General features: G+C 32.6%; 5 protein-coding genes across 9 annotated transcripts; 3 read left to right on the top strand and 2 right to left on the bottom strand.

Annotated features, from left to right (window-relative positions):
- Window positions 1-332: 332 nt before the first annotated feature.
- LOC107428057 (protein NRT1/ PTR FAMILY 8.3-like) lies at window positions 333-4,912 on the bottom strand. 2 transcript variants are annotated; one of them, XM_048461921.2, is made up of 5 exons: window positions 4,697-4,912; window positions 4,509-4,614; window positions 4,194-4,411; window positions 3,403-3,959; window positions 333-1,302 (listed from the first exon to the last, which is right to left on the bottom strand). In XM_048461921.2, exons 1-5 carry the CDS (start codon window positions 4,904-4,906, stop codon window positions 480-482), a joined length of 1,914 nt encoding a protein of 637 aa, XP_048317878.2. In that variant the 5' UTR covers window positions 4,907-4,912; the 3' UTR covers window positions 333-479. The 2 variants fall into 2 exon arrangements, with proteins under 2 accessions (XP_048317878.2, XP_015893998.3); XM_016038512.4 differs by lacking the exon at window positions 333-1,302 and adding an exon at window positions 2,129-3,297 and having other exon boundaries at window positions 4,697-4,850.
- An 808-nt stretch (window positions 4,913-5,720) lies between these two features.
- Window positions 5,721-9,742, bottom strand: LOC107428063 (protein NRT1/ PTR FAMILY 8.3-like). The gene is made up of 5 exons (XM_048462639.2): window positions 9,451-9,742; window positions 8,479-8,584; window positions 8,178-8,395; window positions 7,007-7,563; window positions 5,721-6,815 (listed from the first exon to the last, which is right to left on the bottom strand). The coding sequence occupies exons 1-5, from the start codon at window positions 9,499-9,501 to the stop codon at window positions 5,993-5,995; spliced, it is 1,755 nt and encodes a 584-aa protein (XP_048318596.1). The 5' UTR covers window positions 9,502-9,742; the 3' UTR covers window positions 5,721-5,992.
- Window positions 9,743-16,404: 6,662 nt separating this feature from the next.
- LOC107428053 (glutamate decarboxylase 4) lies at window positions 16,405-19,286 on the top strand. Its single transcript, XM_016038507.4, has 7 exons — window positions 16,405-16,620; window positions 16,719-16,923; window positions 17,303-17,503; window positions 17,673-17,887; window positions 17,990-18,243; window positions 18,339-18,391; window positions 18,513-19,286. Exons 1-7 carry the CDS (start codon window positions 16,535-16,537, stop codon window positions 19,038-19,040), a joined length of 1,542 nt encoding a protein of 513 aa, XP_015893993.3. The 5' UTR covers window positions 16,405-16,534; the 3' UTR covers window positions 19,041-19,286.
- Window positions 19,287-21,214: 1,928 nt separating this feature from the next.
- On the top strand, window positions 21,215-22,195 carry LOC107428059 (non-specific lipid-transfer protein 1). The gene is made up of 2 exons (XM_016038517.4): window positions 21,215-21,646; window positions 21,950-22,195. The coding sequence occupies exons 1-2, from the start codon at window positions 21,301-21,303 to the stop codon at window positions 21,964-21,966; spliced, it is 363 nt and encodes a 120-aa protein (XP_015894003.3). The 5' UTR covers window positions 21,215-21,300; the 3' UTR covers window positions 21,967-22,195.
- A 1,897-nt stretch (window positions 22,196-24,092) lies between these two features.
- On the top strand, window positions 24,093-25,937 carry LOC107428058 (protein XRI1). Of its 4 annotated transcripts, none has more exons than XM_048462831.2 (5): window positions 24,099-24,420; window positions 24,680-24,792; window positions 24,891-24,975; window positions 25,225-25,377; window positions 25,508-25,937. In XM_048462831.2, the coding sequence occupies exons 1-5, from the start codon at window positions 24,306-24,308 to the stop codon at window positions 25,795-25,797; spliced, it is 756 nt and encodes a 251-aa protein (XP_048318788.1). In that variant the 5' UTR covers window positions 24,099-24,305; the 3' UTR covers window positions 25,798-25,937. The 4 variants fall into 4 exon arrangements, with proteins under 4 accessions (XP_060669542.1, XP_048318788.1, XP_015894000.1 ...); XM_016038514.4 differs by having other exon boundaries at window positions 24,101-24,420; window positions 24,611-24,792; window positions 25,228-25,377; XM_016038513.4 differs by having other exon boundaries at window positions 24,112-24,420; window positions 24,611-24,792.
- The last annotated feature ends 931 nt before the right edge of the window (window positions 25,938-26,868 follow it).

Below are 26,868 nucleotides of genomic sequence, written 5' to 3'. Positions count from 1 at the left end.
ACATTGGGAGATTTCTTGAGTGCTCTACTCATCCGCTACCAGGCTTAACTCTAGGAGTCCAGAGGTACCAGTGTAGTGTTGAACTTCCATAAGGAATTAAAGGATAACCGTCACAGGTTGGACATGGAAAGTATACAAAGATACTTAGTAGAGAAACCAAATGCAAAAATAATCACTCAGATTATTCATTGTATCTGTTCCTTCTCATATGCAAAAGTAATATTATTTATTTTTGCTTAATAGCATGATGATATTTTTTCAAGGGAATCTAGAAAAATTGCATATAGTACTACAATTGTGAACATCTTCCAGTCAATATGACATTTTCTTCCTTTAATAATCAAGAACCAAACTTGATTGTGGAAATTGAAGTATTTATTTACAAAAAGCACAAACCAGAGTAATAAAAGTTATGGCTTCCACAACATGATCAGCCACTGGAAAAGTGTAACAAGCTTCCATTCCGTTTCAGCAGAAATTTAAGAAGCCTTCTTCGCTTTGTACCTCCCTGCGAAGACTATGTATACCAACATATTGAGGAAGCTTAATCGGGCTAAAAGCCAGAAAAAGTAATCAAGATGGCCTTCGTTCAAATTATCCCGTATCCATCCAGTTTTCCCACCCTTCGTGGTTATGTAAGTTACAACAGTTAGGATGAACGAGCTTAGATTATTACCTAATGAAGTTGTAAGAAGTGATAATGCGCTGCATAAACTCCGCATGGCATCTGGAGATTGGTCGTTGAAGAACTCGAGCTGTCCAATAAATGTAAATATCTCAGCAGCGCCCAACAGAAAGTATTGTGGTATTTGCCAGAAGATACTAAGTGGTACAGCTACTTCTTGGTCAACCAAACTAAGTTCCCTGGCAATTCGCAACCGGATGATCTCCACCAGAGCAGCTGCTGACATGCATAGAATTGAAAGGAAGAGCCCAATTCCCATCCGTTGCAGCTCCGAGAAGCCTCGTTCCTTGCCTGTGAATTTCCTTGCAATCGGGACAATTACCCTGTCATAGACAGGGACCAAGAAAATAACGCTGATTACATCAAAAGTTGAGAGAGACGCTGGAGGAATAGAGAAAGAGCCAATGGCTGTGTCCATCATTGTCCCTTGTTCGACAAATAATGTGGACATTTGAGCATAAACAGCAGAAAAGACAATTCCAGTAGCCCAGATTGGAAACTTGAGGATCAGAATCTTCAATTCCTCAACCTGAGTTACAGTGCAAAGCCTCCATGGATTAGAGAAGTTCCCAGTACTGACCTCGGGTTCAGAAAGTACAGCGGCTTTATCAAGGCACCTGCAGAAAAATAAAGTTCATTCAAATTCTTTGAGTTAGGACTTTTAGATATTGATTAAAAGTCAGGCACTAAATGAATCTACTTCAATTATTTATTATTTTCAAGCTTATGTATGGAAAACTACTAATTCTTTAATATAGCTCATAATAATCATTATATTTTGAAATAACCAAGATTAGAAGAAAAGTACGTGAGTTCGTTACTGTGCTCCAATTTACGACTTCCTTCAAACAGACTAATATTCCTAAACTTTATTTATAAGGAACCAAATAGAATTTAAAATGTACAAACAAAAAAATATGTTACATATTTCCATGAAAAATATATGTCAAGTCCTTAACCCGGGTGAAATCCCTTATAAATACTAAACATTCTTTTAGGATTTCCAATTATTAAAGATTTCTACATTTTAGAACTATTTAATATCTAACTAAAAAAAAATTAAAAATTTACTATGTTAATTGCATTTTAATATTTTTAACTTTCAAAATTTTACAATTAAGATCCTCAATTTTTCTATTCAACAATTTAGATTCAAAAATCTTTCAATTTATTACAATTTCGACCTTTTGATTTTTCAATTTACAATCTTTTTTCTTTTTTTTTTTTTTTTGGTTTAAAGAAAAAATAAAGGTTATGAAAATTTTGATATTTTTTACTTTAATATCTTTTAATTTGAAAATTTAACAATTAGTTTTAGTCATGTGAGATTATAGTTAAAATATAGAGTCAAAAGTTAAACAAAGCCCAAATTGAAAAGGAGAAAAACAAATGATTTAAGGATCTGAACTGTAAAACCTTAGAAAATGAGGTAACAAAGTACAATTAAGCCAAACTTGCACGAGTAAACATTATTATTATCTCACATCGCTCTCTGAGTTCTAGTTATTCTTGTCCCATTTTCTTCTTCTCTCTCTCCCTTCTGTTCTATTTTTATGCAAATGATATTTTTATTTAAATGGTTAAATTGAGATGGAAAAGAACCACTCCAAGAGCCTTAAACGACGATGCTATTTGTTCTGATTATTCAGACTTTCCAACTAATTGCCACCATTTTTTTTTTTTTTTCCAACCCCAGAAACATTTCCATATTGAACTGGAAAGCCAAATATTATTATCAGCAGCAGAACTTGAAAGTATTAATGTAAACCACCTTCCATGAAAAAACATTTTAAGAAGTCTTCTTCTCCTTATACCTTCTGGCAAAAACCATGTAGACTATCATATTTAAGAAGCTAAGACCAGCTAAAAGCCAGAAAAAATAATCAAGATGTCCTTCATTCAAGTTATCTGGAATCCATCCAGTTTTCCCGCCTTCAGTTGTGATACCGCTCACAATTGTCAAGATCAAAGAGCTGAGATAGTTCCCCAAAGAGTTTGTCAAAAGTGACAGTGCGCTGCACAAACTCCTCATAGCGTCCGGCGCTTGCTCGTAGAAGAACTCGTGCTGCCCTATGAATGTGAAAACCTCTGCTGATCCCAGCAAGACATACTGGGGAATTTGCCAGAGTATGCTTAGTGGTACAGCAACTTCTTCATGGATTAATCCGAGAGCTTTTGCGAGTTGTAGTCTCTTGATCTCTACCAAAGCAGCAATTGACATGCATATAACCGAAATGAAAAGGCCGATTCCTATTCGTTGCAACTGCGAGAAGCCTCTTTCTTTGCCTGTATATTTTCTTGCAATGGGAACAATCACTCTGTCATAGATGGGAACACAGAGTATAACACTGATGTGGTTGAAGAAAGACAGAGAGGCAGCAGGAATGGTGAAAGAACCAATAGCTCTTTTCATCATCTTTCCTTGTTCCACAAAAAGTGTTGACATTTGGGCATAAACAGCAGAGAACACAATCCCAGTTGCCCAGATTGGAAACATTCGGATTAAAATCTTCAGTTCTTCAACTTGTGTTACAGTGCAAACCCTCCATGGATCATAGGAATCCCCAGTTCCAATCTCAGCATCCGAGACCAAAGCAGCTCTATCAAGGCACCTATTGCAATAACCAAGTTTGAGGTTATTTCATGAACAAAGTTAAATGAATCAAAGAAGCGTCAAAGAAAACAAACTAAGAGACACTAAACTCGATGATCATTACCTTAATTCATCGCTATGCTTCAGTTTACGACTGCCTTTGATAGCAGAGCTTATATCTTGTGTTTCAAAGAGGAGATTACTGTCCCCTGGCATAGCCACATTCCTCTTACGGAATGATACAACCAGAACCTGGCATATCCTTGTTAGAGGGCTTCCTCCTGATTTCTGGAATCTATAAAAGGGTGTGCCTAAAAACAAACTTGCTATAGCAAAGCCAATGAGCAATGTGGGAATTCCAAAGCCTAAACCCCAGCCAACATTGTCTTGAATCCATACCAGTAAACTAGCTGCTATAATAGCACCAATGTTTTGAGAAAAGTAAAACCAGTTGAAATAGGAACCCTTTTTAACCCTCTCCCTAGGATCAGTATCATCAAATTGATCTGCCCCAAATGGCCAAATACATGGTTTGATCCCACCAGTCCCCAGTGCAATCATATAGAGTCCGAAGAAGAATACTGCATACTGTGCTGGTGCAGCCGAAGGACATTTGGAATTTATACATTTTGCAGGCTTCAATGCAGGAACAGATGCCGAGAGAGTTATTGTGCACAGTCCCTGAATCATATTGAAAACCCAAACATTTAAATAATTAAAAGAAAATATATATTGAAAAAATCCAAAAAATTAGTGAAGAAGATAAGAGGAAAAAGAAAAGAAAAAAAAAATGAAGAAGAAGAAGAAGAAGAAGAAGAGTAGAGAAATATAGAGTGTGATCAAGCATTAGGAAGAAAACGACTTCACATATTTTAAAATATGACAATTCAATGTTTGTCTAATAGGTATACATACAGTCAAATAAAATGTGGTGAAACCAGCAATGGTCCAATATCTACCCCAGTAAGTATCAGCTAAGATAGCTCCAATGAGGGGAGTAAGATAGCAAGTGCCTTGCCAAGTTGTAACATTTCTGGCAGCAGAAACATTTCCTTGGTGTAGTTTTTCAATTAAATAATTAACAAGATTAGTCGAAATCCCATAGAAGGCCAGGCGTTCACAGAAAAAAGTGCCTGTAATACACGTTAAAATATATAATAGAATAAATTAATAAAACAGAGCAAATTAATGCTAAATTTATTATTAAAAAAAAAAAAAAGGATTTATCACCTAGAATGAAAGAACAAGCTTTCCAATTTCCACTTTTATTTTTCAAAACAGGTTTCCCTTTGAAGTCTACTGAACCATCTCCTGCATAAAATCCCCCGACTCCACTCTGAAATTATGAAATTTAAAACATCATAAGAAGAATTAAAAAAAAAAAAAAAATTGCAAAATAATCAAGAATATATGAGAACTTGTAGTAGAAGAGCATCTTTCAAGGAAGAAATCTCCTCCTTCCGATCAGACCCCATAGTAATTTTTTTAACATTTTGCTTCGTGGGTTCAACTTCAATCTTCAAAATAAAGACAAGCAAGATCTTTGTGGTGGTTAAATTATCAATAATGGTGCTGACTAAGACGTAAAGGTTTCCACATGACATGGAAAGAACGGTAGCTCCAACCATCGGTCCATGTACTCAAAATTATAAATAAAATATTCAAAACCCATTTCCTAACACTTCAAGATATATATATATATATATACACTGAGGGAAATTATATGATTCAGATGATCCAACTGCAATATTAATGATATTTTTTAATAATAGTTGTTAATATTTATTCTTGTATAATAGTATTGATGATAATTTTTGAAAAAATCATAATCAATATTATAAGTTCACATGTGAACAATCTGTATCATAGATGGACTATTTATATATTTTGTATGACTTACTATTATTATAATTTTTTTTTTCGGTTTGTTGATTGTCATAACCTTTTTTATTTAAAATATAAATATTTGATTACAAATCAATAATTGCTTGTTGAAAAAAAAAAAAAAAACAAAAAACAAAATTTTAGACTTCTTAAAATTCTATAGAATTTTGAATATTCAGAAACTGTCATAAAGATTTTTTTAAACTAACAATCAAACACCTATTAAGTTTTTAATAAAAACCTTTCTTAAACTGAACTCTAATATATATATATATATATATATATAATCTATTAAAGAAACTCTATAGTCAAAAGGCTATGCCAATCAAATCTAAAAGACTAATTGGGTGCACAGAGCTAAGACCGCGATGGAAGCCATATATTCTTCGGTAAGTCGCCTACCCCCGTCATTTTTGTTCTTTCTCTTTTGTTTCTATATTATTTAATTTGCTTTAATTTTATTTTTATTTTCAAATGGAATAATAAATTTACCATAATTGGCAATGATATATAACTTATTTGAGATGAGAGAATATAGGAATAATTATCAAAATACAATGATCAAAAGTAATTTTGTTTATTTTTGCTTAAAAGCATGATGATATTTATCCAAGGGAATCGAGAAAAATTGCATACAGTACTACAATTGTGAACATCTTCCAATCAATATGACATTTTCTTTGATAATCAACAACCAAACTTAATTGTGGAAATTGAAGTATTTATTTACAAAAAGCACAAACCAGAGTAATAAAAGTTATGGCTTCCACAACATGATCAGCCACTGGAAAAGTGTAACAACCAAGCTTCCATTCGGTTTCAACAGAAATTTAAGAAGCCTTCTTTGCTTTGTACCTCCCTGCGAAGACTATGTATACCAACATATTGAGGAAGCTTAATCCAGCTAAAAGCCAGAAAAAGTAATCAAGATGGCCTTCATTCAAATTATCCGGTATCCATCCAGTTTTCCCGCCCTTCGTCGTTATATAAGTTACAATGGTTAGGATGAACGAGCTTAGATAATTACCTAATGAAGTTGTCAGAAGCGATAATGCACTGCATAAACTCCGCATGGCGTCTGGAGATTGGTCGTAGAAGAACTCGAGCTGTCCAATAAATGTAAATATCTCAGCAGCACCCAACAGAAAGTATTGTGGTATTTGCCAGAAGATACTAAGTGGTACAGCAACTTGTTGGTCAACCAAACCAAGTTCCCTGGCAATTCGCAACCGAATGATCTCCACCACAGCAGCTGCCGACATGCATAGAATTGAAAGGAAGAGCCCAATTCCCATCCGTTGCAGCTCCGAGAAGCCTCGTTCCTTGCCTGTGAATTTCCTTGCAATTGGGACAATTACCCTGTCATAGACAGGGACCCAGAAAATAACACTGATTACATCAAAAGTTGAGAGAGACGCTGGGGGAATAGAGAAAGAGCCAACGGTTGTGTCCATCATTGTCCCTTGTTCGACAAATAATGTGGACATTTGAGCATAAACAGCAGAAAAGACAATTCCAGTAGCCCAGATTGGAAACATGCGGATCAGAATCTTCAATTCCTCAACCTGAGTTACAGTGCAAAGCCTCCATGGATTAGAGAAGTTCCCAGTACTGACCTCGGGTTCAGAAAGTACAGCGGCTTTATCAAGGCACCTGCAGAAAAATAAAGTTCATTCAAATTATTTGAGTTAGGATTTTTAGATATTGATTAAGGGTCAGGCACTAAATGAATATACTTCAATTATTTATTATTTTCAAGATTACATATGGAAAACCACTACTTCTTTAATATAACTCATTAAAATCATTATATTTTAAAATAACCAAGATTAGAAGAAAAGTACGTGAGTTCGTTACTGTGCTCCAATTTACGACTTCCTTCAATGGCTGAGCCTTTGTCCTGTGTTTCATACAGGAGACTACTGTCTTTGGGAACCTCCAGATTCCACTTATGAAATGATGCAACCAAAACTTGACACATTCTTGTAACAGGGCTCCCCCCTGGTTTCTGAAATCTATAGAGAGGTGTGCCCAAAAAGAAACTACCTATTGCAATAGCCATAGCCAATGTAGGAATGCCAAATCCTAGACCCCACCCTGCATTGTCTTGAACCCACACCAGTAAACTACTTGATATAAGAGCACCGATGTTGATAGAAAAGTAAAACCAGTTGAAGAAAGATCCCTTCTTTTTCCTTTCCTCTGGATCGGTATCATCAAACTGATCTGCCCCAAAGGATGAAACACATGGTTTAATACCACCAGTACCCAGAGCAATCAGATAGAGGCCAATGAAGAACACTGCATACTGTGCTGGAGTAGCTGGTGGGCATACAGAACCAAAGCATTCAGCTGGCTTCAATGCTGAAACTGATGCTGATAGAGTCAAAGTACACATTCCCTACAAAAATAACAAATAAGAGATCACCATTGATCCAATATTACTGAACAAGTATAAAAATTTCTTCGTCATTATTTTTTACAATACGGCCTACTAACTAGTAATATGTTTGGCCTACTAACTACGAACTACTAACCACTTGCATAGATTTTTGCTTCATCCAAATACACATGCAATCCCTCAATGAAGTAAGACAATGTCCTCCACACCAAAGGGCTATACTGGGAAAATGCCTAATTCATTACTGGACCTTAAAGCATAGAGGTACCTCTACCCCTACAATAAGAAGGATTTGTGTGTCGCTCTCCCCCATCACACATGGAGACAAATAGGAAGAGAAAAGTTACAAGGAAAGGAGATCATAATTCTAGATGAGTGGAACTGATAGTCTTTTCAGACTAAACAATCTATGGATAAGGAAACCCAAAGTCATTCATTTTTTATTTTTTGATAAGAACCCAATGTCATTCATGAAAAAACGCTTTGAGATATCATCTAGTCAAATATATAGTGAAAATGAAATTTTCAATATATAAGAGCCCATGAGGCCATGTGAAAATGGAATTCTCATATGGCTCAAAAGAACAAACATGACAATTTCACTCTGTACTCACAATGAAGTAAATTGTGGAGAAAACAGCAATTGTCCAATATCGCCCCCAGTAAGCATCTGCTAATATGGCTCCAATAAGGGGTGTAAGATAGCAAGTGCCTTGCCAAGTGGTAACATTTCTTGCTGCAGAAACATTTCCTTCATGCAGTTTTCTTGTAAGATATGTAACAAGATTAGTAGCGATTCCATAGTAGGCCAGCCGTTCACAACATTCAGTACCTGTATTACATATTAAAACGGTTGAAAAAAACACTCTTTAACTCATTTCATACATGAGAGAAATATAAGGAACAAAAGAACACCTAGAATGAAGGGGCATGCTTTCCAATTTCCAGTATTTTGCTTCAAAACAGGCCTCCCTTTAATGTCAACTGAGCCATCGCCTGAGTAGATTTCACCGCCATCATTCTGAGGATTATATATAGAACATCATGTGAGTCATATAACACAAGATCAAATCCTCTTGGAAGAAATATTATACAGCAGAGCAAGCAAAATTACAAAAGAAAACCATTCACAGGAAAATAACGCTTTCTCTATTGATCAAGGTTGAGCTCCAAAATAAACTAGTTTGCTATCAAGAGTCTGAAAAACAGCAAGCTTCCTTCTAGTGAGAATTAGATATAACTTTCCCCCTCTAGTAACTATGAAGAACATATAGTCTTTCAGCAACACAAACAAATAAATAATAATAATAACAATAATAACATCTTAACTTGAACTCATACATACTGAGGTTACAGAAGTAAAGGAGACATGGTACACAGTACCAACAAATCTTCTAAGCTAAAAGAAACAATCTTACTTCCGTTGAGTTTACTAAGAGGATAATATAGGCATGAAGTTCAGATTTCGAAAAAATGTAAAAGGGGCAAAGGAATCAAAAAGAACAACAAAAAAACCATGATACACGCCAGATAGAAAAATAAAGAGTACAATTAAAATTATCACAACTAAGTAAATATAAAAAAGTCAAACCCGGATTATGAATCCCCAAAAATTATCATAAGAGCCAAAATTCAATCTGGTTTTCAAGAAAACCATATATGGGGTCATGATTTTGTCAATACAAAACACTCAAAATCCGTAAAAAAGAAACTATATTTCGAAACCAATTTTACAAGAAGTTAGCTAATTAAAAATCCAATACATGCTTCGATAAAAATCCTCCATTCTCATAAGAAGAACCCAATCCTGTAAATTGAGAAAAGAACTCCAACACGACAACAAATTCATCGAAAGACCAAAGTTAACAGAGAAAGAGATGCAAAAACCTGAAGAAGACCATCTTCCAAAAGAGATCTCTCATCCTCTTGAGAACCCATCTTTCTCTTTTTCCTGTCTTGCACTTCCTTCAACTCAAGGAATCCCAATAACGTATAAAAATCAAGGCTTTGGAGATACTGGATGATTAAAAGTTATGATTGGGCAAGATCGAAAATATAAAACCAAAAAAGTAAAGGGTGACGTAGAAAGCGAGACACAAAGATGCAGATTACCCACTCTAGACCGTAACAGAAAATTCAAAGAACCGTATAAATACCAAATTCATCACTAGATTCTCAGTATCTGAAAACCTGCAAGAAAAAGTATATATATATGTAGATTCAAGGCCACATATTGGGTCGTTTTGTTTTGTGCAGTATGTCGTTTTGACCAACCCAACACCGCGAATTAACCCGTATATGTTGTCTTTCCACTACAAAACGACAACAACGGACCCTGTTCTGCCAGTAATAATTTTTTATTTTATTATGATTATTATTATTATTATTATTATTATTATTATTATTATTATTATTATATATTTTTTTTACTTTTTTGCAAAACTATGATTTTGTGGAAATTGTCACGTGCATGTCCCTTTGTTTGCTAAATTCCACGAACAATAATCTTGGCGATTCTCATAAATAGCTATATTTTGACCAGAATGTTTATAAATTCATTTATAGAAATTTTTAATATCAAGTTTATTTTGTTTGTCCTAAATAACGAATGTCGGATATCGACGTTACATTATTATTAAAATGGTAATATATATAGAAATAAAGCAAAAATAAACTCAGAAAATGACTGATTATGTTTTTTGCGTTGTTAATGTGAATTTAAAGTCATCGCTTACCAGCATAATCATTCTTTTTCGTTCGTTAAGTTTATTATTGTTATTATTATTTTAGCTTTTCCCTTTGCAATTCTTCAATGGCTTTATTTTATTATAATCTTGTTTTGTTAGGAGACTTTATTGATTTTGATTGTTCTTACTGTCATTCTACATGCTCAATATATTAAAGCCCCTCACCTAATTCGATTTTTTTATTTTTCACATCCACTTTTTTTTTTATTTTATCTTGGTTTTCATTCACATCTGTTTTCCTTTGCTTATCAGCCTAGGAACGTGTGCTGGACGATTATAGGATAAGATTGAATAATATTTTCTTTTGCAGTTACTGCATAGGAAAGAGACTAGAGAAGAAAGTGACGGGGCTCAAGTGTGTGCGAATATATATAAATATAGAATGGGATATTGATGTAATTGCTTCATAAATTATGTTGATATTTGTATTTTATATTCTAGATTATTTTATACTCTCAATTATGAAAACATTGGCACCGTTGATTCTTCTTACATTTTCTATCAAGATAATTGATAGAGGAATCACATACAGCCCACATAACACTAAATCAAGAACAATTTGTGTCTTTTCACATTTTTTCTATTAATTTGTTTTAAATTATGGATTACAATTCTGGTATTTGCACGGACTCATCCAGAAATTGGGTGGCAAAGTTGAAATATATACATAAATAATATATATGGTTATCATTATTTGACTCCAAGGCAAGACATGGCAGACATGGAATTGGATATTATACAATAGAAATATATAATATACATAATCATTTTCGGGTCAAATTCACAAAGAAATTGGAATCAATTTGAGCCCTCATACAGAGTGAATATTGAAAGCTCTTCTTGTGGATCAAAGTAAAGCCATTGTTGTTGCCGCATCATGGTTGTTTAACTTTCTACTCCACACCCAAATGTGGCCTATACTGTTCGAGTCCTCTATTTCTCTCTCTCTCTCTCTCTCTCTCTCTCTCAGATCATTCTCCCTAATTCTCAGTTCATTGCCCTCCCTCTCTCTCTCCTTCACAGGCACACTTCCTCTTTCCTAAATCTTTAATTAATCCTTAGACAATTAAAAGAGGAAGTGTTAAAAGACATAAATTGCCCTTGTTTTATTGTCATGTGTGCTGGACGTGACTTCTCTGTTAATTATTTTGACAGAAAATGCAAAAAGGATTGACATTGCATGCTTTTTCATAATTTAAATGTAAAATGCTATAAAAAAATAGTTTGAAATGCAAAGTGTATATACTATTATAGTTTAGAGTGCAATAAAGCTAATATCCCTAACCTATATACAACTTTTTTTTTTTCTTTTTTGTTTTTTGGGTTATAATACTATTGTTTCTATCCAATTTTCTCTTAAATTTTATGTTTTTTTTTAACAATTTATAACATAAAATATAGATGTAGTTGATATTCCGCGGACCATAAAAATGTCAGGGCCAAAACTACAGAACTGATTGAAGTAAAGCCCATTAGCCATCCTCCTGGACTGCTTAGTTAAGTTACCTTCGGGCCCAACAAAAAGTCTATAAAGTTATTAAGCCTTTTAACTAAGGACACAAACAGCGAGGATTCCACCATCACAATGTTCTGAAAAAATTTACCTTTCAACCTTTTTGGATGGAAATATGCCCCTTACTCAAATCTATATATAATATTATCAATTTTTATATATCAATATATATTATCAATTTTTAGAATCAATTATTTATTTAAAAGTTTTAAAATTATTTGATCTTCAGTTTGTTTAAGATGATATTTTAACTTTTTATCAAAAAAAATAAAAAATATATATATTTTAACCAATTATTATTCTTTTAGAGATAGTCAAATGGCAAAACTACTAATTCATAAAATAATACTGGTGAATCCAATTGGAACATCCATATAAAATTAAAAGAAAAAAAAAAAATCAAATCATGGGTTATTAGCTTTATTAATTTTTGAACTATGCATGTAGTTGTATTTTGGCTTTTGAACTATTATTTTAGCACTTTAGCATTCCTAAATTTCATTAATTTTTTGAAAAATTTTGTACACCTCCCTCAGGTATAGTTAAACATCATTTACCCCCAAGATTTACGAATTCATCGCTTATCCTCCAGGTGTTAACATCTGTTAAAAATTTTCCTATTTTGATGAAACTGAATTGTAAAAAATCTATTTTGCTCTAATATTAATTAGAGTAAATATTAATTTAATATTTATAATTTTATTATTGTATGCCACAAATCATGAATATATTACCTTACATAAAATCAAATAAAAAAGAAAAGAAAAAAAAAGTCTACCAATTTAGAAAATTCTAATATTCATATTCATATTATTAATTATGAACATGAATGAAGCAACATATATAAAATATTCACAAGAAAATACAAAGCAATTTAAACTTCAAATATGTTGTTTCTAAGAAAATTTAAACTTCAAATATTTATGTATCGAAGAAATTTCTTTGCATTTTTCTTATATAAAATATAAATAAATTTATCAAATTGACCTTTAATGGTCAAATTTAACAAAATAAACGGTTAAGAGAGGACGACGATTTTGGATACCTTGGTGATTTGTTATTTTATCAAACCTGAAGGGGGTCTATAATATTTTCCCTTAATTTTTGGATGTATCGTTAATCCTTAAACTAATTGAAATATACTTAATACAATATGTATAAGATTTGTAAAGTTGTTTGATTTTATAATTTTGTTATTCTTAATTTGTTGTAATAGGTATATTGCATATTTTAAAAATTGCTATAAATTATACTGGAAATGGTTTAAATACCAATAGTGTACTAAAAATTGAAGATTAAGAATTAAAATGAGAAAAAAAAATGTTCAAGCTAGGATCAAAACAAGTAGAGTTATGGCTTAGGAACTAAAAAAGCTAATAAGCGCCCCTTTAATGATTGAAGAAGGTTTCATGTAAATATTAATTATATATATATATATATATATATAGATATATTTCTTTTTTGATAACTGTGTCAAATGTGAATTATATATATTCTGTGTTCAAACAATAAACGTATGAATTGCTAAGCGTCTAGAAGTTAAAGGGTAATTTAGACAACCAACAAAGAATGAAACTACCCCAGCAAAAGGCACGATAAGGGGGAAAAAAAAGAAATATGGATCAATAAAGAATGACTAGAAGAGAAACGAATATGAACATGGGTCTGGGCGTTCCCATTGCATTAATTGCATGTATTTGATTTCTAGATTGAGAATTTATTTTATTTTTTTACGGGAAAGTTGTTGACAAATTTCATGAAACAGCGTCCGAATAAAGCTAATTATTTTAACCTTTTTTTTTTTTTTTTTTTGAAAAGATTAATTTTACTTTACAAAGCAACGACTTAGAAGAAGGGACTGTTAGAATAATGAAACATCATTCATTCAATATCGTGTGCTCGTGACCTTATTAGCAAGGCAACGACTGCAGGGAATAATAATATATCCTGACGAACCAGGAAAGATAATGGGAGCTTCTTTTTTTGTTTTTTTTTTTTTTTTTTAATTTTTTTTTTCAAAATAAACATGGCTTGTTTTCCACAGAAATCAAATCAGTTGGCGGATTCTTTTAGCCAATGGTCTCGGTTTGATCAAGACGTTGAAACCAAATAGGTTTTTCATGATAGCCTTGAATCACTCGCCAAAAACAAAAATCAACACGTAGCGTGAGTGGTATCATTTTACTAACTAGTTATTCGCAAATTCGACGAATTCACTTTTCTGTATAGCCTTTTTAGTAAAATAATTAACCGTAAATATAAGCAATAGACGTTTTGATAAAGATAGTTCTAGACTTTTGTGGATACCGATGCCATATTTAACACCGAAAGAAAAATATTTTTACTTTGTCCCTTGATCTAGATAGATAATCTCAGTATTAAAGTAACAATATAATATGAAATTATGGCTCCATATATTAATTGTTACTCGGATTCCAACCTTTTGACTTCAGCCTCAAAATATTTACAAGAGAAAAAAAAAAAAAAATTCTTTTCTTTTTTTGGTTCGTTTTATTTAGCTTCATCATGCATTGAATAGTATGCCATCCTCCAATGGATTGAACTTTGAATTTGCTATGCCTATTAGCTCCCAAATGTCAATCTTCTAAAAATAATAATAATAATAATAATGGTGCCCTTCATATGCGTAAAAAGATATTTTGCTGTATGCTTTGATTTGACAAACACTTCTTTAGTACTCTAACCAATAACAATCGTCTAAGAGTCACCAAAATAAATAAATAAATGACAACCTTTAAGAAAAAAATAACAAAAAACATTATTATTGTTATTATTATTATTATTAATCATTGAGTTTGTATCAGTTATTTGGTAACTGATTAATTTCAATGGGTTTGAGGGGTATTCTTTGACACATTCTTATTTTTGATTTTTTTTTTTTTTTCCTTCGTTATGAAAGAATCTAATTCTACTTTTGGTTTTGGGTCATCGATAAAAGTCAATACGGTTTTAGGAGGAGATATTTTCAAGTCATTCGTATATGAAATAATGTCCAAGACTAATATATATTAATTTTAAATTGCCTCTTCTATCTTCTATTTTCTCTCTTTCTTTCTTTCCTTTTTTTTTTTCTTTTTTTCTTTTTTCTTTTTTCTTTTCATTTTTGAATTCTCCACTCATTTAGATTTTATATGGGCTATATGCATTTTAAGATATGACAAGATTTGAAATATCTTGTTATATATATTTTTGCTATGTTAATTACTTTATTTATATAAAAATATATTTATATAAAAAAATACTTTTACTTTTATTAACCATTAATTCTTGGGTTAAAAAAGAAAACCATTAAACCTTGCATATTAAGGAGATATTTTTTATTAAAAAGAAAACCATTAAACCTTGCATACTAAGGAGATATTTTTTATTCATACCTTTAAAAAAAAAAAATTTGTACACTCATTTATTATGTGCAAATCTATCTTTTTTCAGTTAAACAGGTCAATTATTTATTACTGAAACCCAAAACCAGATTTACATCATATGGTACACACATTATTGACAGATAATCAATATATTCCAAATCCTCTTTGTTTTGAAAGCTAAAGACGTGAGAATCACAATCATGAATAAAAGGCTATATTTTGAAGTGTTTTTTTTCTGTCACATAATTTGCTTGAAAAGGTACTTTAATTAAATTAAATAGTGCAATAATAGAGTATCCATTTAGTTTAAGAAGAAGTAGAACAAATTCATATACATGAGAAATTAGATATATTCATTTCTTAAAGTAAAATTATTGAAGAATAGAATAATATAATTAATCCTCCTTGCACGTTAGGAATATCAATTATAAAATTCCCGTTGCAGCCAAACAAAACCTTAGAAGAAGATTTTCCTTCTCGTGAAACATGCTTGACCCTTTCCCATCTCCCAATAGTTTGGTCCACACGAAATCTCAACGGCTGGTCTTAATTGAAGAAGTCGGTGGGTTGAGAAAGTTGATTAATTAGCTAGACCATTTAGACCCATTAGAACTAGCCACTTAACCAACCGTAATCAATAAAACAACCCCTAAATGTGGACCATCTCCACTGTATGGTCCGCAAAGCTTACCTCAACTTCGATAGCCCTATTCAACGGTCCATGATCATGCTCCTTATATAATCAACTATTTTGTTATTATTCCATAGGCATATATACGAATATATACGCTGCTACCAGAAGGCCTAACATGTTTTTGTTTTGCAATTTGACTACTTTCCCATAATTATTTCATACCATATATACATAATACGCAGCTACCAGAAAACGATCTTTCCTTTTTTCTTTTTCTTTTTTTCTTTTTTTTTTTCTTTTTTATGTTTGAAATTTCTTGTCCTACAAGTGACCTGCTCAATCTGCGTACTTATTTCCTTTTGGGGTCAACTTTCTTTATTATATTTTGGTTTTATTTTCTTTTAGAAAAAGAAAAACAATTTTAAAAAAAATAAATAAATAAAAACAAAAAAGCGTGAAGAATAACATCGTGTTCGTTTTTCTATTTCTTCAACCTTAATGCAAAAGCAATTAAATATCATTTCCAAAACCCCTATATATACCGCAAAGGTCTTCAACCCTCTCCTCCCCAAGCACAGCCTGAAATCTCTTTCATTGATTTTTACTTTAAGATTTTTTCCCCTCTCTCTCTCTCTCTCTCTCTCTCTCTCTCTCTCTCTTTTCTCTTTTTGCTGCTTCATCATCACCAACTATGGTTCTCTCAAAAGTATTCTCGGAGTCGGACATTTCAGTCCACTCCACCTTTGCCTCTCGTTACATCCGAGACTCTCCTGCTAAGTATGTAAAAACCCATATATATGTTCCCAAAGTTCATTATTATGTATATTTAATTTGAATACATATGTGTATTTAATATATGGATGGTGTTGATGTAGGCACAAGATGCCGGAGAACTCCATACCGAAGGAGGTGGCGTACCAGATCATAAACGACGAGCTGATGCTCGATGGGAAGCCTCGGCTTAACCTGGCTTCGTTTGTGACAACATGGATGGAGCCAGAGTGTGATAAACTCATCATGGATTCCATCAACAAGAACTACGTCGACATGGATGAGTACCCCGTCACCACTGAGCTTCAGGTATATTTATATATATAAATTAATATATGATATTATCTTAGTTTTTTTTTTTTTAACTTTTTATTTCTCTTTTGCACCGACCGACCGTGTTACTGAAAGGTTGATCAGAAATTTTTTCCAACCAAGTGACAGAGTCCACCGGGCAAAATTAATTTTATCAAATAAATTAAAAGAAAAAGGAGGATTTGAAATTGTCAAAAAGCTGTTTTATGTCAATCTCTTTAAGAAATTGTCAAAAAAGTCTCAAATTGGTCAGACAGTTTGACCAAAATCAAATTGGAAGAAGTAATGATAATAATAATAATAATAAAACAAATTTTACTCTGCCTAAATATTTGTTTAAATTAATTATTGATTTGTTTTGTATATGATTAAACAGAACCGGTGCGTGAACATGATAGCACATCTATTCAATGCGCCACTGGGGGACTCTGAGACAGCAGTTGGAGTTGGAACAGTCGGTTCCTCCGAGGCCATAATGCTTGCTGGACTTGCTTTCAAGAGAAAATGGCAGAACAAGCGCAAGGCTGAAGGAAAACCCTTTGATAAGCCCAATATTGTCACTGGTGCCAATGTCCAGGTATCTATAAGTACATATGTACTATTCGAATATATCAAAATTTATAATAAGGTTAATTAATGTTAACAAATAAAAATTTCTTTTTACTATAGTTCTAAACTTACATAAAATGGTAAGTTTTGCAAGTATTAGTTGTATATATTGATGGTAATATTTCCTAAAATTATAGGTATGCTGGGAGAAGTTTGCAAGGTACTTTGAAGTGGAGCTGAAGGAAGTGAAGGTGAGGGAAGGGTACTATGTAATGGACCCAGTGAAGGCTGTGGAGATGGTAGACGAAAACACTATCTGTGTGGCAGCCATTTTGGGTTCCACCTACAACGGCGAATTCGAAGATGTCAAGCTCTTAAACGATCTCTTATTGCAGAAAAACAATGAAACCGGGTATATATTTATAATTGGTTAATTTTTTAAAACAATATTCAATAAAAAATAAAAGTAAGAAATAGTATTTGATTAATTTTTGTATAAATATTATTGGTGTAGGTGGGATACTCCAATTCATGTTGATGCAGCCAGTGGTGGGTTTATTGCACCATTCCTATACCCAGAGCTTGAATGGGACTTCAGGCTTCCATTGGTGAAGAGCATCAATGTCAGTGGTCACAAGTATGGGCTTGTTTATGCTGGAATTGGGTGGGTTATCTGGAGGACCAAAGATGATTTGCCTGAAGATCTTATATTCCATATCAATTACCTTGGAGCTGACCAACCCACCTTCACCCTCAATTTCTCCAAAGGTACAAAATTCAATTAGTCCTCATACTGCATAACTTCATTATTATTATTAATTCTCTATTCATCTAATTAATGTTGACATTATTTAATTTTACAGGTTCTAGCCAAATTATTGCTCAATATTATCAACTAATCCGATTGGGTTTCGAGGTAATTAATTAACAGACCAAAAAATTTAATCTGCAAATTCAAGAATGATTTTATTGATTTCACTTCACAAATTAAAAAAATAATAATAAAAATAATGAAATTGTTGAAATTGATTTTTCAGGGCTACAGGAACATCATGGAAAATTGTCACAACAATGCAATGGTGCTAAAAGAAGGTCTTGAAAAAACAGGGCTTTTCAACATTCTGTCAAAGGACATTGGTGTTCCGGTGGTGGCCTTTTCGCTGAAAGACAAATCCCGATACACCGAATTCCAGGTCTCCGAAACGCTACGTCGTTTCGGGTGGATCGTCCCGGCTTATCCAATGCCAGCCGATGCTCAGCACGTGGCACTGCTACGTGTCGTTATCAGGGAAGACTTTTCTCGCACCTTGGCCGAACGACTTGTCGTCGACATCATCAAGGTACTGGAAGAGCTCGATAAGCACTATATTCCAGCAGCACCCAAAACGACAAAAGGGGATGGGAAAAACGGCACTGTGGTGAATAAAACGGCAGAGGAGATTAAGAGGGAAATCACCGAGCACTGGATGAACATGGTGGCGGCAAACAAAGCCAACATGTTGACTCCTGCAACGGAACGCTGTTCGGTTGTGGAGATTGTTGCCAACGGCACCTGCGAACGTTGAAGTTTTGAGAGTTTTTAATTAATTACTCGGTTAAATAAGGCATAGATTTTGAAGTCATAAGAGTTAGACGAGTCTTTTTATTTTTCTTTATTATTTTTTTTTTTTGGTTTCGAAAAAAAAGGTATTAATTTTATTTAACTGTGGGTGATCATTTAATTGTATTTTCAAACTTAATGTTTTAGGAGTTTTTAATTTAAGAAGGCTAAATTTTGTAATTTTTGTACTAATTGAATTGTCTCTTTAACATTTTCCTTCTAAAATTATCTTTTGAAGTTTATTTCCTTCTCACCATTATTTTGACCATTATATATATATATATATATATATGTGTGTGTGTGTGTGTGTTTTGTTATTAAAATAAAAATAAAAATAACTGTGAATGAGCTTTTTTTTCTTTTTCTTTTTGTTTGAAAGGTTATACTTATATACCAAAAATATTCTACGTAGTTCTCATTTTTTAAAATCTCTTTTTTTACCTCTACGCCTTTTTATGTTCTTTTACAAATTTTTTTTAAAGAAAAAAAAAATTTCTTTCCTCCTTTGAAGATGGCAATTGCGGATTTATGATGACTATTTTTTGTTTTTCAAAGATAAAAAATTAATGATATAGAAAAGTTTATGGAGTGTTCTAAATTTAATTCACATTTTCTGAAAAAATTAGAAAAAATATGCAAAGTAAAAATTCTTAGGGATTTATGAAACGACTTGATGGACTCCTAAAAATAGATTGTATTGCATTGATAATCAAATGTTTCATGGTAATATACAATATTAATTGAGAAAAAATAAAAGAGAAAAAAAAATTATATGTCATCAGAGCCTAGTTATAGGTATGACAAGGTAACTGCAGCTTTTTCTAGGGTGGAGGTAATGGCTACTATTAAATATATAAATCTTAATCCTAATTAAAAAACATTTTGCTAGAGAAAGCAAAATATGTAAATAAATGTTTAATTAATTTATGGTTCTTAATATATTACAGGATATTAGAAGTGTACAGAATAATAATTTTCATAAAAAAATCTAAATCAAATAAATAGAGAAATAAAGAGAAGCATAGATGTATGAGTTTTTGATAAATTATTATGTATAAAAACTATATATAATCTTTTTTTATTGAAAAAACCAGTAACAAACAAAAGGAAGTTTTTTTTTTCTTTTTCAGGAAACGAACATAAAAGTACATTAAATTCTTCAATATATACATACACACACACACACACACACACACACACACACACGCATAAGATGGTGCACTAGTCAAAATCCTTTGTCACGATTACGTTTTTTTGGTCGGGGTCTCATTTTTGGTCTGCAAACGTCATGCTTACTAGTTGATTAGAATGAAATTTAAAATTTGGATGAAAAGCATGTCGAACCTTTTAGTTAATTTTCTCTGTGAAGACAAGTTTATTTAAATCGGAAAAAAAAAAAAACTGAATATTATAGTTTTCCAAAGTCATCAACTACCACATATATATGCATTTAGTATGCAACATATATTTTTCTACTGTTAAATTCCTGAAAATTTGATTTGTAGTTTTTGTGAAAATTTGAGCTAGCTTAGAACCACTACTTTAGAACAAGAAAATTAATAGAATTAGATTCCCTTATATAAAATATAAAATAGCTATTCATTTTTTAAATTTCATCAAAGCATGATCCATTCCATTACAGTGGCATATGCCACGTGCATTTCTACAATATGCTGAGAACATTGGAGAGCCTATATGGTGGAGAACTTAGTAATCATGACCAATTAAAAGCTCTTTTTAAAACTACACAAAACTTCAAATGTTCACACTTCACCTACTCATAGATTACCTCAAAATAAAAACCTTGCTCAGTAACAAAAACATTTAGATTTTTGGATCAAATTAAGAATATTATGGACCAAAATCTAAAGTGTCACCTTGTGGAAAACTATAATCTATTTAGTAACAACCTAATCATCAAATCAAATTAATGCATGCTATTCTGTGTGAACATATATCCTCCTCTTTTCAAGATCACTATAATCATTATTACATTTTGAATTCATTACAGGCACAAAACCTTCTAGTCGATCCACGTTTTCACAACCACCCCACTACTTCAAAAGCATTTTCCTGGCTTTCTGCTTTCAACTTTTTCGACATTGGTGTGTGTGTATATATATATGCTCGATATGTATCATGGAATTCAGTGTGCTACGAGAAGCTAAAAACATTAATTATTCATCCCTTGAGAGAAGCTTAGACCAACCAAAAAAAAAAAACAAATGGCGTCCATATTGAAAGCCTGCCTTGTTTCTATCTTTGTGTTTTTGGTATCTTCAAACACTTTGATCTATGGAGTTGATGGAGCTGGAGAGTGCGGGAAGACCCCGATAGGGTCAGCTGCGGCGAGCCTTAGCCCTTGCTTGGGTGCCGCAAAGAACGCCAGGGCTAAGGCTCCCCCAGCTTGTTGCAGCAAAGTTGGTGCTTTGATCAATAGAGCTCCAAAATGCCTCTGTGCTGTCCTGTTGTCACCTTTGGCTAAGAAAGCTGGTATCAATCCCGGGATTGCTATTTCTATCCCAAAGCGTTGCAACATTAGGAACCGACCTGCTGGGAAGAAGTGTGGAAGTAAGTTACTCACTCCATCTAATAATAAATCCTAAAATTCTTAAACCGAAGTTTTTGACATTAAATGCATCATGCAAAAAAGTATTTGAATATTTGTTAACTAAGATTTCCCTAGCAGCTTATACATTGTCAAAAGGGCAAAAATTTCCCTAATTGAATTGAGCTGGGCTATAAGATCATAGATGAATTGAGGCCCATTTCTCTACTATGGGCTTTGATAGATTCCCCACATGTATAATTGTCTAGTTTTTATTGGAAATGTTGGACATTGAATGGTAACTAATGTTGTGAAAATGGTTGCAGGGTTTGTGGTGCCATGAAAATAAAGCAGGAGAGTGAGACTGGGGCCACATAAAAGGGAGATAGGTAGCAATTCTTGTGTTAGATCACGAGATTGAGAGTAATGTTGAATAAAATGGTATGGGAGATTGGGTCATCCACATCTACTACTTGCATCAACGACCCATCCCACCTATGTACTACTATATGGTTTCTGTGTTTATGTTGACTATGGTGTTTATCTAATAAATTGTTTGTGTTTTCCATTGACTCTTCATTTTTACCCTCTCTCTCTCTCTCTCTCTCTCTCTCTCTCTCTCTATATATATATATATATATATATATAGTACAGCCAAATATAACAAATATTTAAAGCACATTAGTTTTAGTGAGCTAATTATTTGACCAAAACGAAGTCCAAAAAGGTTAATTAAGCAAAGTAGAAACCAAACTAATGGCAGGTTTTCCATTTAAAGAAAAAAAAAATGGAAAGGCTAGAACTTAGAACTTGGAAGTGCCTGTCCTTGTTTTTTTGGGCCTTTTACAACCTGCTTTTACTGTTTAACGATCCATGTGTAGAAGTCAAATCTGTTGACCAACAGTGAAATTAAATATAAAAACTAAAAAAATGAATGGATTTTTTTAAAAAAAAAAAACATCAGTTGCTAAAGAATGAAATGAGTTCATATCAAGTAATGGAAGTGATTTATTTATTTTTTTTATAATTCTTTATTAGATTAAAATAATAATTTTAAATTTTGAAGTTGAAGGGTGCATATAGTCCCTTTCTTTCCCCTTTTTTTTTTTTTTTTTTTTTTTTTTTTTGGGGAAGAATTTGTCGAACAACCCATTTTTCTCATGTCTGAATAGATGTCCATTGGTCAGAAAACCTAATACTGATAAAGCCTGTCCAAAAGTTCGATTATAGATCCTTCTGTACTCAAAAATATTTGGGTTGCATTGAGAATATATAAATATTTATATGTAAAAATGTGCTGAATTCAAAGAAATCAACAATGGTAAAATAGTGTGCATGATGAAGTTTATAATCTTCCAATATTTTTATAATTAGCAAAGCATCTTCTGCTACAAGTACTTGCAAACCTCGTTTCTCTGTCCCCAAGAGAAAAAAGGAAAACAATATTATATATTATTTAGTTTAGACAAAAATATTCAAAAATATAATTTTATTTAATATAATATAATACCTTATATCAGTATTAGATTAATTGAACCTTGTGAAGTCCTTGTCCACTGAATTTACCGTTGGAGATCATGATATAGTTTTTAATATTACTTCAAATCCTGTGAGAATTTAGGGGTCCCATCAAATTGAATTCAAACCCGAAAGAGATATTAGTGGTAATTAATTATCTACCAAACCTTTGTAAATTTTGATTATCAGCAGCAAATTTGATATTATGAATCCAGCTGTCTATGGGCCTGACTTCGGATTGGACTTCAAAAATCCACCTTTTGAAGACTTTTTTGCGAGGCCCGGCCCATTCCATCCCCTCCGTCCAATTAAAGATCAACAAGAATGTAGGGCACAAAGCACCATACAATTTAATGGGACATATCAGACAAACATGCTCTGCCGTCCGATTATAACATCAACCCAAATCCCACACGAAATACAATGTGAGTTATTCACATTTGGACAAACTTTTGGACCATTCAAAACTCCAAATGATCAAAAAGTGGGTCCCACAACACCTACCGTGAATTCTTCTTCTTCTACCATCTAAATAATGGACCCCACCAGCATGCCAAAATAATAGGACCACTAGATAAATGACACCCAACCTACAAAATATTATTATTTTAGAGGTAGAAAATAAAAAATAAAAAATAAAAATCTGATATAAGTCTATTTGACCCCACTATTTTTTTTGTTGTAAGAATGGTGCAAGAAAAAGTTCTAAAAGGAGAAACGGTTGGTAACCATATCAGAAGGAAAAACAAAAAGGAAAAGCTGAAATTTGAATTGTGTCTATTTGGGCATGTTCTTTGCCTTACATTCATTGCTTTTTACATGCACAACAGCAGCATAATATGATAGCCTTTGCAATTATTTAGTCCCCCACATACATATAAACCAAGTAACAAAAATTTTAAAGAAAAAATATAAATAAAAATAAAGGTACACACCATTTTTAGAATCCCAAGAAAAACCCACTTTTTATTTTTTTTTAATTTTCTACACCTAGCAGTTGACTGACTGCTTCTTCTGAAAAACACATCCAATCCAATTTCTCTCACTTTTTCTTTTTCCACCTTCACTTTGTCACACATAAATAGAGGAAATTTTTCTCATCATAAATTATAGGTCATTAACCAAACAAACACACACACAAGAACAAAAATAAATCCCAGAAACATGGGTGAGCTTCACTCACTGGCTTACACTAGCGGCAGCAGCCTCCATAACTCTTCCCAAGGTTGGGATTTTCATCACAACCTTGGAATTCTCAACACAGACACAATGTCTTTAGGTACACACGAAGACCCTCTCTTTTCTTTTGCTCTCTCTTTTTTTTTTTTTTTGCTTCTCTCTTTCACTGTTGTTGTCCCTTCTTGGTTTTTACACCAGTCTAAAGTCTCAGTACTACTACTGCTACTTAAAATCATCATATACATGCTTATATTTTTCATTTCGAAAAAATATATATATACTATTTGCAGTTATGGATGGAAGCAATGCTTCGTTTCTCTCATCTCTGGACTCTGATTTCTCTACTGGTTATCTGGAAGATGCTTTGGTTGAATTCAGTGAGCAGTCAAAAAGAAGGCGTTTGATGCTGTACACAGAGGATGATCATCAGATCAGAGACTCCTCTACTACTACTACTTTTCTTGATGTGAAGGTAATTTACAACTTTTTTCATTTATTCATGAACTGGGCATTCATAATTTATTGTTTATAAAGCAGATATTGATCATTCAGCTGGTGTACGTGTTACAGGATTACTGGAACTCATCAAATTGGGAACTTTCTGAGAATTTCAATTGCATGATGACCCAGATGACTGGTTTTGATACACTTTCAGGTAATTTTGGCATATACGATTTTGCTTTTATTCAAGAATTCTGGACAAATTTTTGTCTAGATTTATCCTATGACCGCAAATAGGGCAGAAAAAGGCGTCCTATTACTTACTAATAATAGGATGAATTCAAGGATAAGAAAACCAAAATATATTCTCGAAATCAATAGTTGTAAATTTAACTTGAATTCTCTTGCTTTTTCTTAATTTGTATAAAACCAGTATTTTTCTTTTTTCTGTTTTGCTATCCAGAAGAGCCAATGATCACAGAACTAAAAACACCAGAAGAAGCAAAGTCAGTCTCAGAAGGTCTTGATTCTTCTTCCTCTTCTTCCTACAAAGACTCAGCCAATACTACCAAGTCTTTCTCTGACAAACAAACCCTATTTTCCACAGACCCTCCTGGTAATATATATATATATATATATATATATGACTCCCTATCTCTCTTAATTTCTTTCTAATTGTCCACTTTCCATTACCATTTTTAAAGAAAAATGAAGATACAAAAAACTGTTCGGTAATTCAATTTCAGGTTGGGAATTAGAGCATGAGAGGAAGAAGAAGAGGGTGATTAAAAGAGTGGTATATCCGTTTGCAGTGGTGAAGCCAGGAGGGAAAGAAGGAGATGTGACGTTGAATGACATCAACGAGCGGATAATGATGCCGCCGACGAGGCCTGTGAGGCATCCGGTGGGGGACTTCGCATGCCGGCCATGCGTGTCCCCCGATGGACCAGGACTTTCTGGGAAAGCCGTGGTGGCCTTGACCAAAATTCATACACAAGGGAGAGGCACTATCACCATTATTAGAACAAAAGGTTGATTTATATTATTTAATTAATTATATAAAAGGGGGTTGTTAATTTTCTATGTTAATGCTTTGAATTGTATAGAGATGGAAAAGATATGTGCATGTTTCTGCTGGTTTTACTTTTTTACACATAATATATATAAAGTTTTTTAGTGTCTTGCTAAAATTTTGCGTTCAAAAGATTCAAGTAATAATTTTATTAATTCTTCATATTATAAATTTATAAAGATTTTTTTTTATTTTATATTTCAAATATAGAACTTTTTTAAGTACAAATTTGAATGAATTATTACCTATTTTAATCTCACTTGATAAAGATTTAAATAATAATTTCCATGAATTGAAGACAAAAAACTAACCAAAACCCAACCGTGAAATCAAAATCCTAACCAATAGTACATAATTTGGCAATTTATTAATTAGAAGAAATGAATATTGTACGAAATGAGAGTGTAAAAATTGATGATAAAGTTTGTTCGTCAGTTGTCTCATAAAGACACATTCCAAGACCAATAATGTTAATGTTTTTCTCTACCCTTCGTTTGGAAAAAGGTGTAAAACATTCGCAGGATGTTTGCTTGAGCTAAACTGGAATGCCAAACTACGTTGACCCTTCCCACCAAAAGAGCTAGCCCTTCGAAGGGGCTTAAGAGTTTCATGAAAGTACAAAATTGCCCTAATATTTAAAAAGTAATTATCAAAGACCTAAAATCCACTTGCTGTGTTACATTTAAAATGCAATAAAGAATGGTAATGGCTAATGGGTGGCTTGAAGTTGACAGATTAAATTAATAAGTTAATTAGTCAACATACATTGTGCATAAAAATTTAGGTGGACTTTATCAATCAGTATATATATTAAAAATAAAGACCACAAATTCACTAACTTGGAGATATTCAACTGTACTTTATTCCAAATTAGATTCTAATTGTAATTGGGAAATGGGAAGCAATATTTCATATGAGTAGGTTAGTTCCAGTGGAATTAATCACGCTCAGATTGGATTGAGTTTTGGTTGCTTTTTTTCAATAAAAAATACTTTTTTATTAATAGTATCTATAGAATTTATATGCTAAATGTTA

The sequence above is a fragment of the Ziziphus jujuba genome, chromosome 12 (genome assembly GCF_031755915.1).
Source record: "Ziziphus jujuba cultivar Dongzao chromosome 12, ASM3175591v1".
NCBI classification, from domain to species: Eukaryota; Viridiplantae; Streptophyta; class Magnoliopsida; order Rosales; family Rhamnaceae; genus Ziziphus; species Ziziphus jujuba.
This window is presented reverse-complemented; position numbering and strand designations above follow the sequence as displayed.

What these genes read in the sequence shown, in the direction of transcription:
- LOC107428059 (XM_016038517.4), top strand. Translation starts at nt 21,301, where the DNA reads ATGGCGTCCATATTGAAAGCCTGCCTTGTTTCTATCTTTGTGTTTTTG.
- LOC107428053 (XM_016038507.4), top strand. Translation starts at nt 16,535, where the DNA reads ATGGTTCTCTCAAAAGTATTCTCGGAGTCGGACATTTCAGTCCACTCC. An exon ending in CAGAAAAACAATGAAACCGG is followed by an intron (nt 17,888 to 17,989) that starts GTATATATTTAT and finishes TTATTGGTGTAG; the next exon opens with GTGGGATACTCCAATTCATG. An exon ending in CACCCTCAATTTCTCCAAAG is followed by an intron (nt 18,244 to 18,338) that starts GTACAAAATTCA and finishes TTAATTTTACAG; the next exon opens with GTTCTAGCCAAATTATTGCT.
- LOC107428057 (XM_048461921.2), bottom strand. Translation starts at nt 4,906, where the DNA reads ATGGTTGGAGCTACCGTTCTTTCCATGTCATGTGGAAACCTTTACGTC. An exon ending in TCACCACATTTTATTTGACT is followed by an intron (nt 3,960 to 4,193) that starts GTATGTATACCT and finishes AATATGATTCAG; the next exon opens with GGACTGTGCACAATAACTCT. An exon ending in AAGCATAGCGATGAATTAAG is followed by an intron (nt 1,303 to 3,402) that starts GTAATGATCATC and finishes ATTTTTCTGCAG; the next exon opens with GTGCCTTGATAAAGCCGCTG.
- LOC107428058 (XM_016038513.4), top strand. Translation starts at nt 24,306, where the DNA reads ATGGGTGAGCTTCACTCACTGGCTTACACTAGCGGCAGCAGCCTCCAT. An exon ending in CACAGACACAATGTCTTTAG is followed by an intron (nt 24,421 to 24,610) that starts GTACACACGAAG and finishes TACTATTTGCAG; the next exon opens with TTATGGATGGAAGCAATGCT. An exon ending in TGGTTTTGATACACTTTCAG is followed by an intron (nt 24,976 to 25,224) that starts GTAATTTTGGCA and finishes TTTGCTATCCAG; the next exon opens with AAGAGCCAATGATCACAGAA.
- LOC107428063 (XM_048462639.2), bottom strand. Translation starts at nt 9,501, where the DNA reads ATGGGTTCTCAAGAGGATGAGAGATCTCTTTTGGAAGATGGTCTTCTT. An exon ending in TGGAAGATGGTCTTCTTCAG is followed by an intron (nt 8,585 to 9,450) that starts GTTTTTGCATCT and finishes TATAATCCTCAG; the next exon opens with AATGATGGCGGTGAAATCTA. An exon ending in TCTCCACAATTTACTTCATT is followed by an intron (nt 7,564 to 8,177) that starts GTGAGTACAGAG and finishes TTATTTTTGTAG; the next exon opens with GGAATGTGTACTTTGACTCT.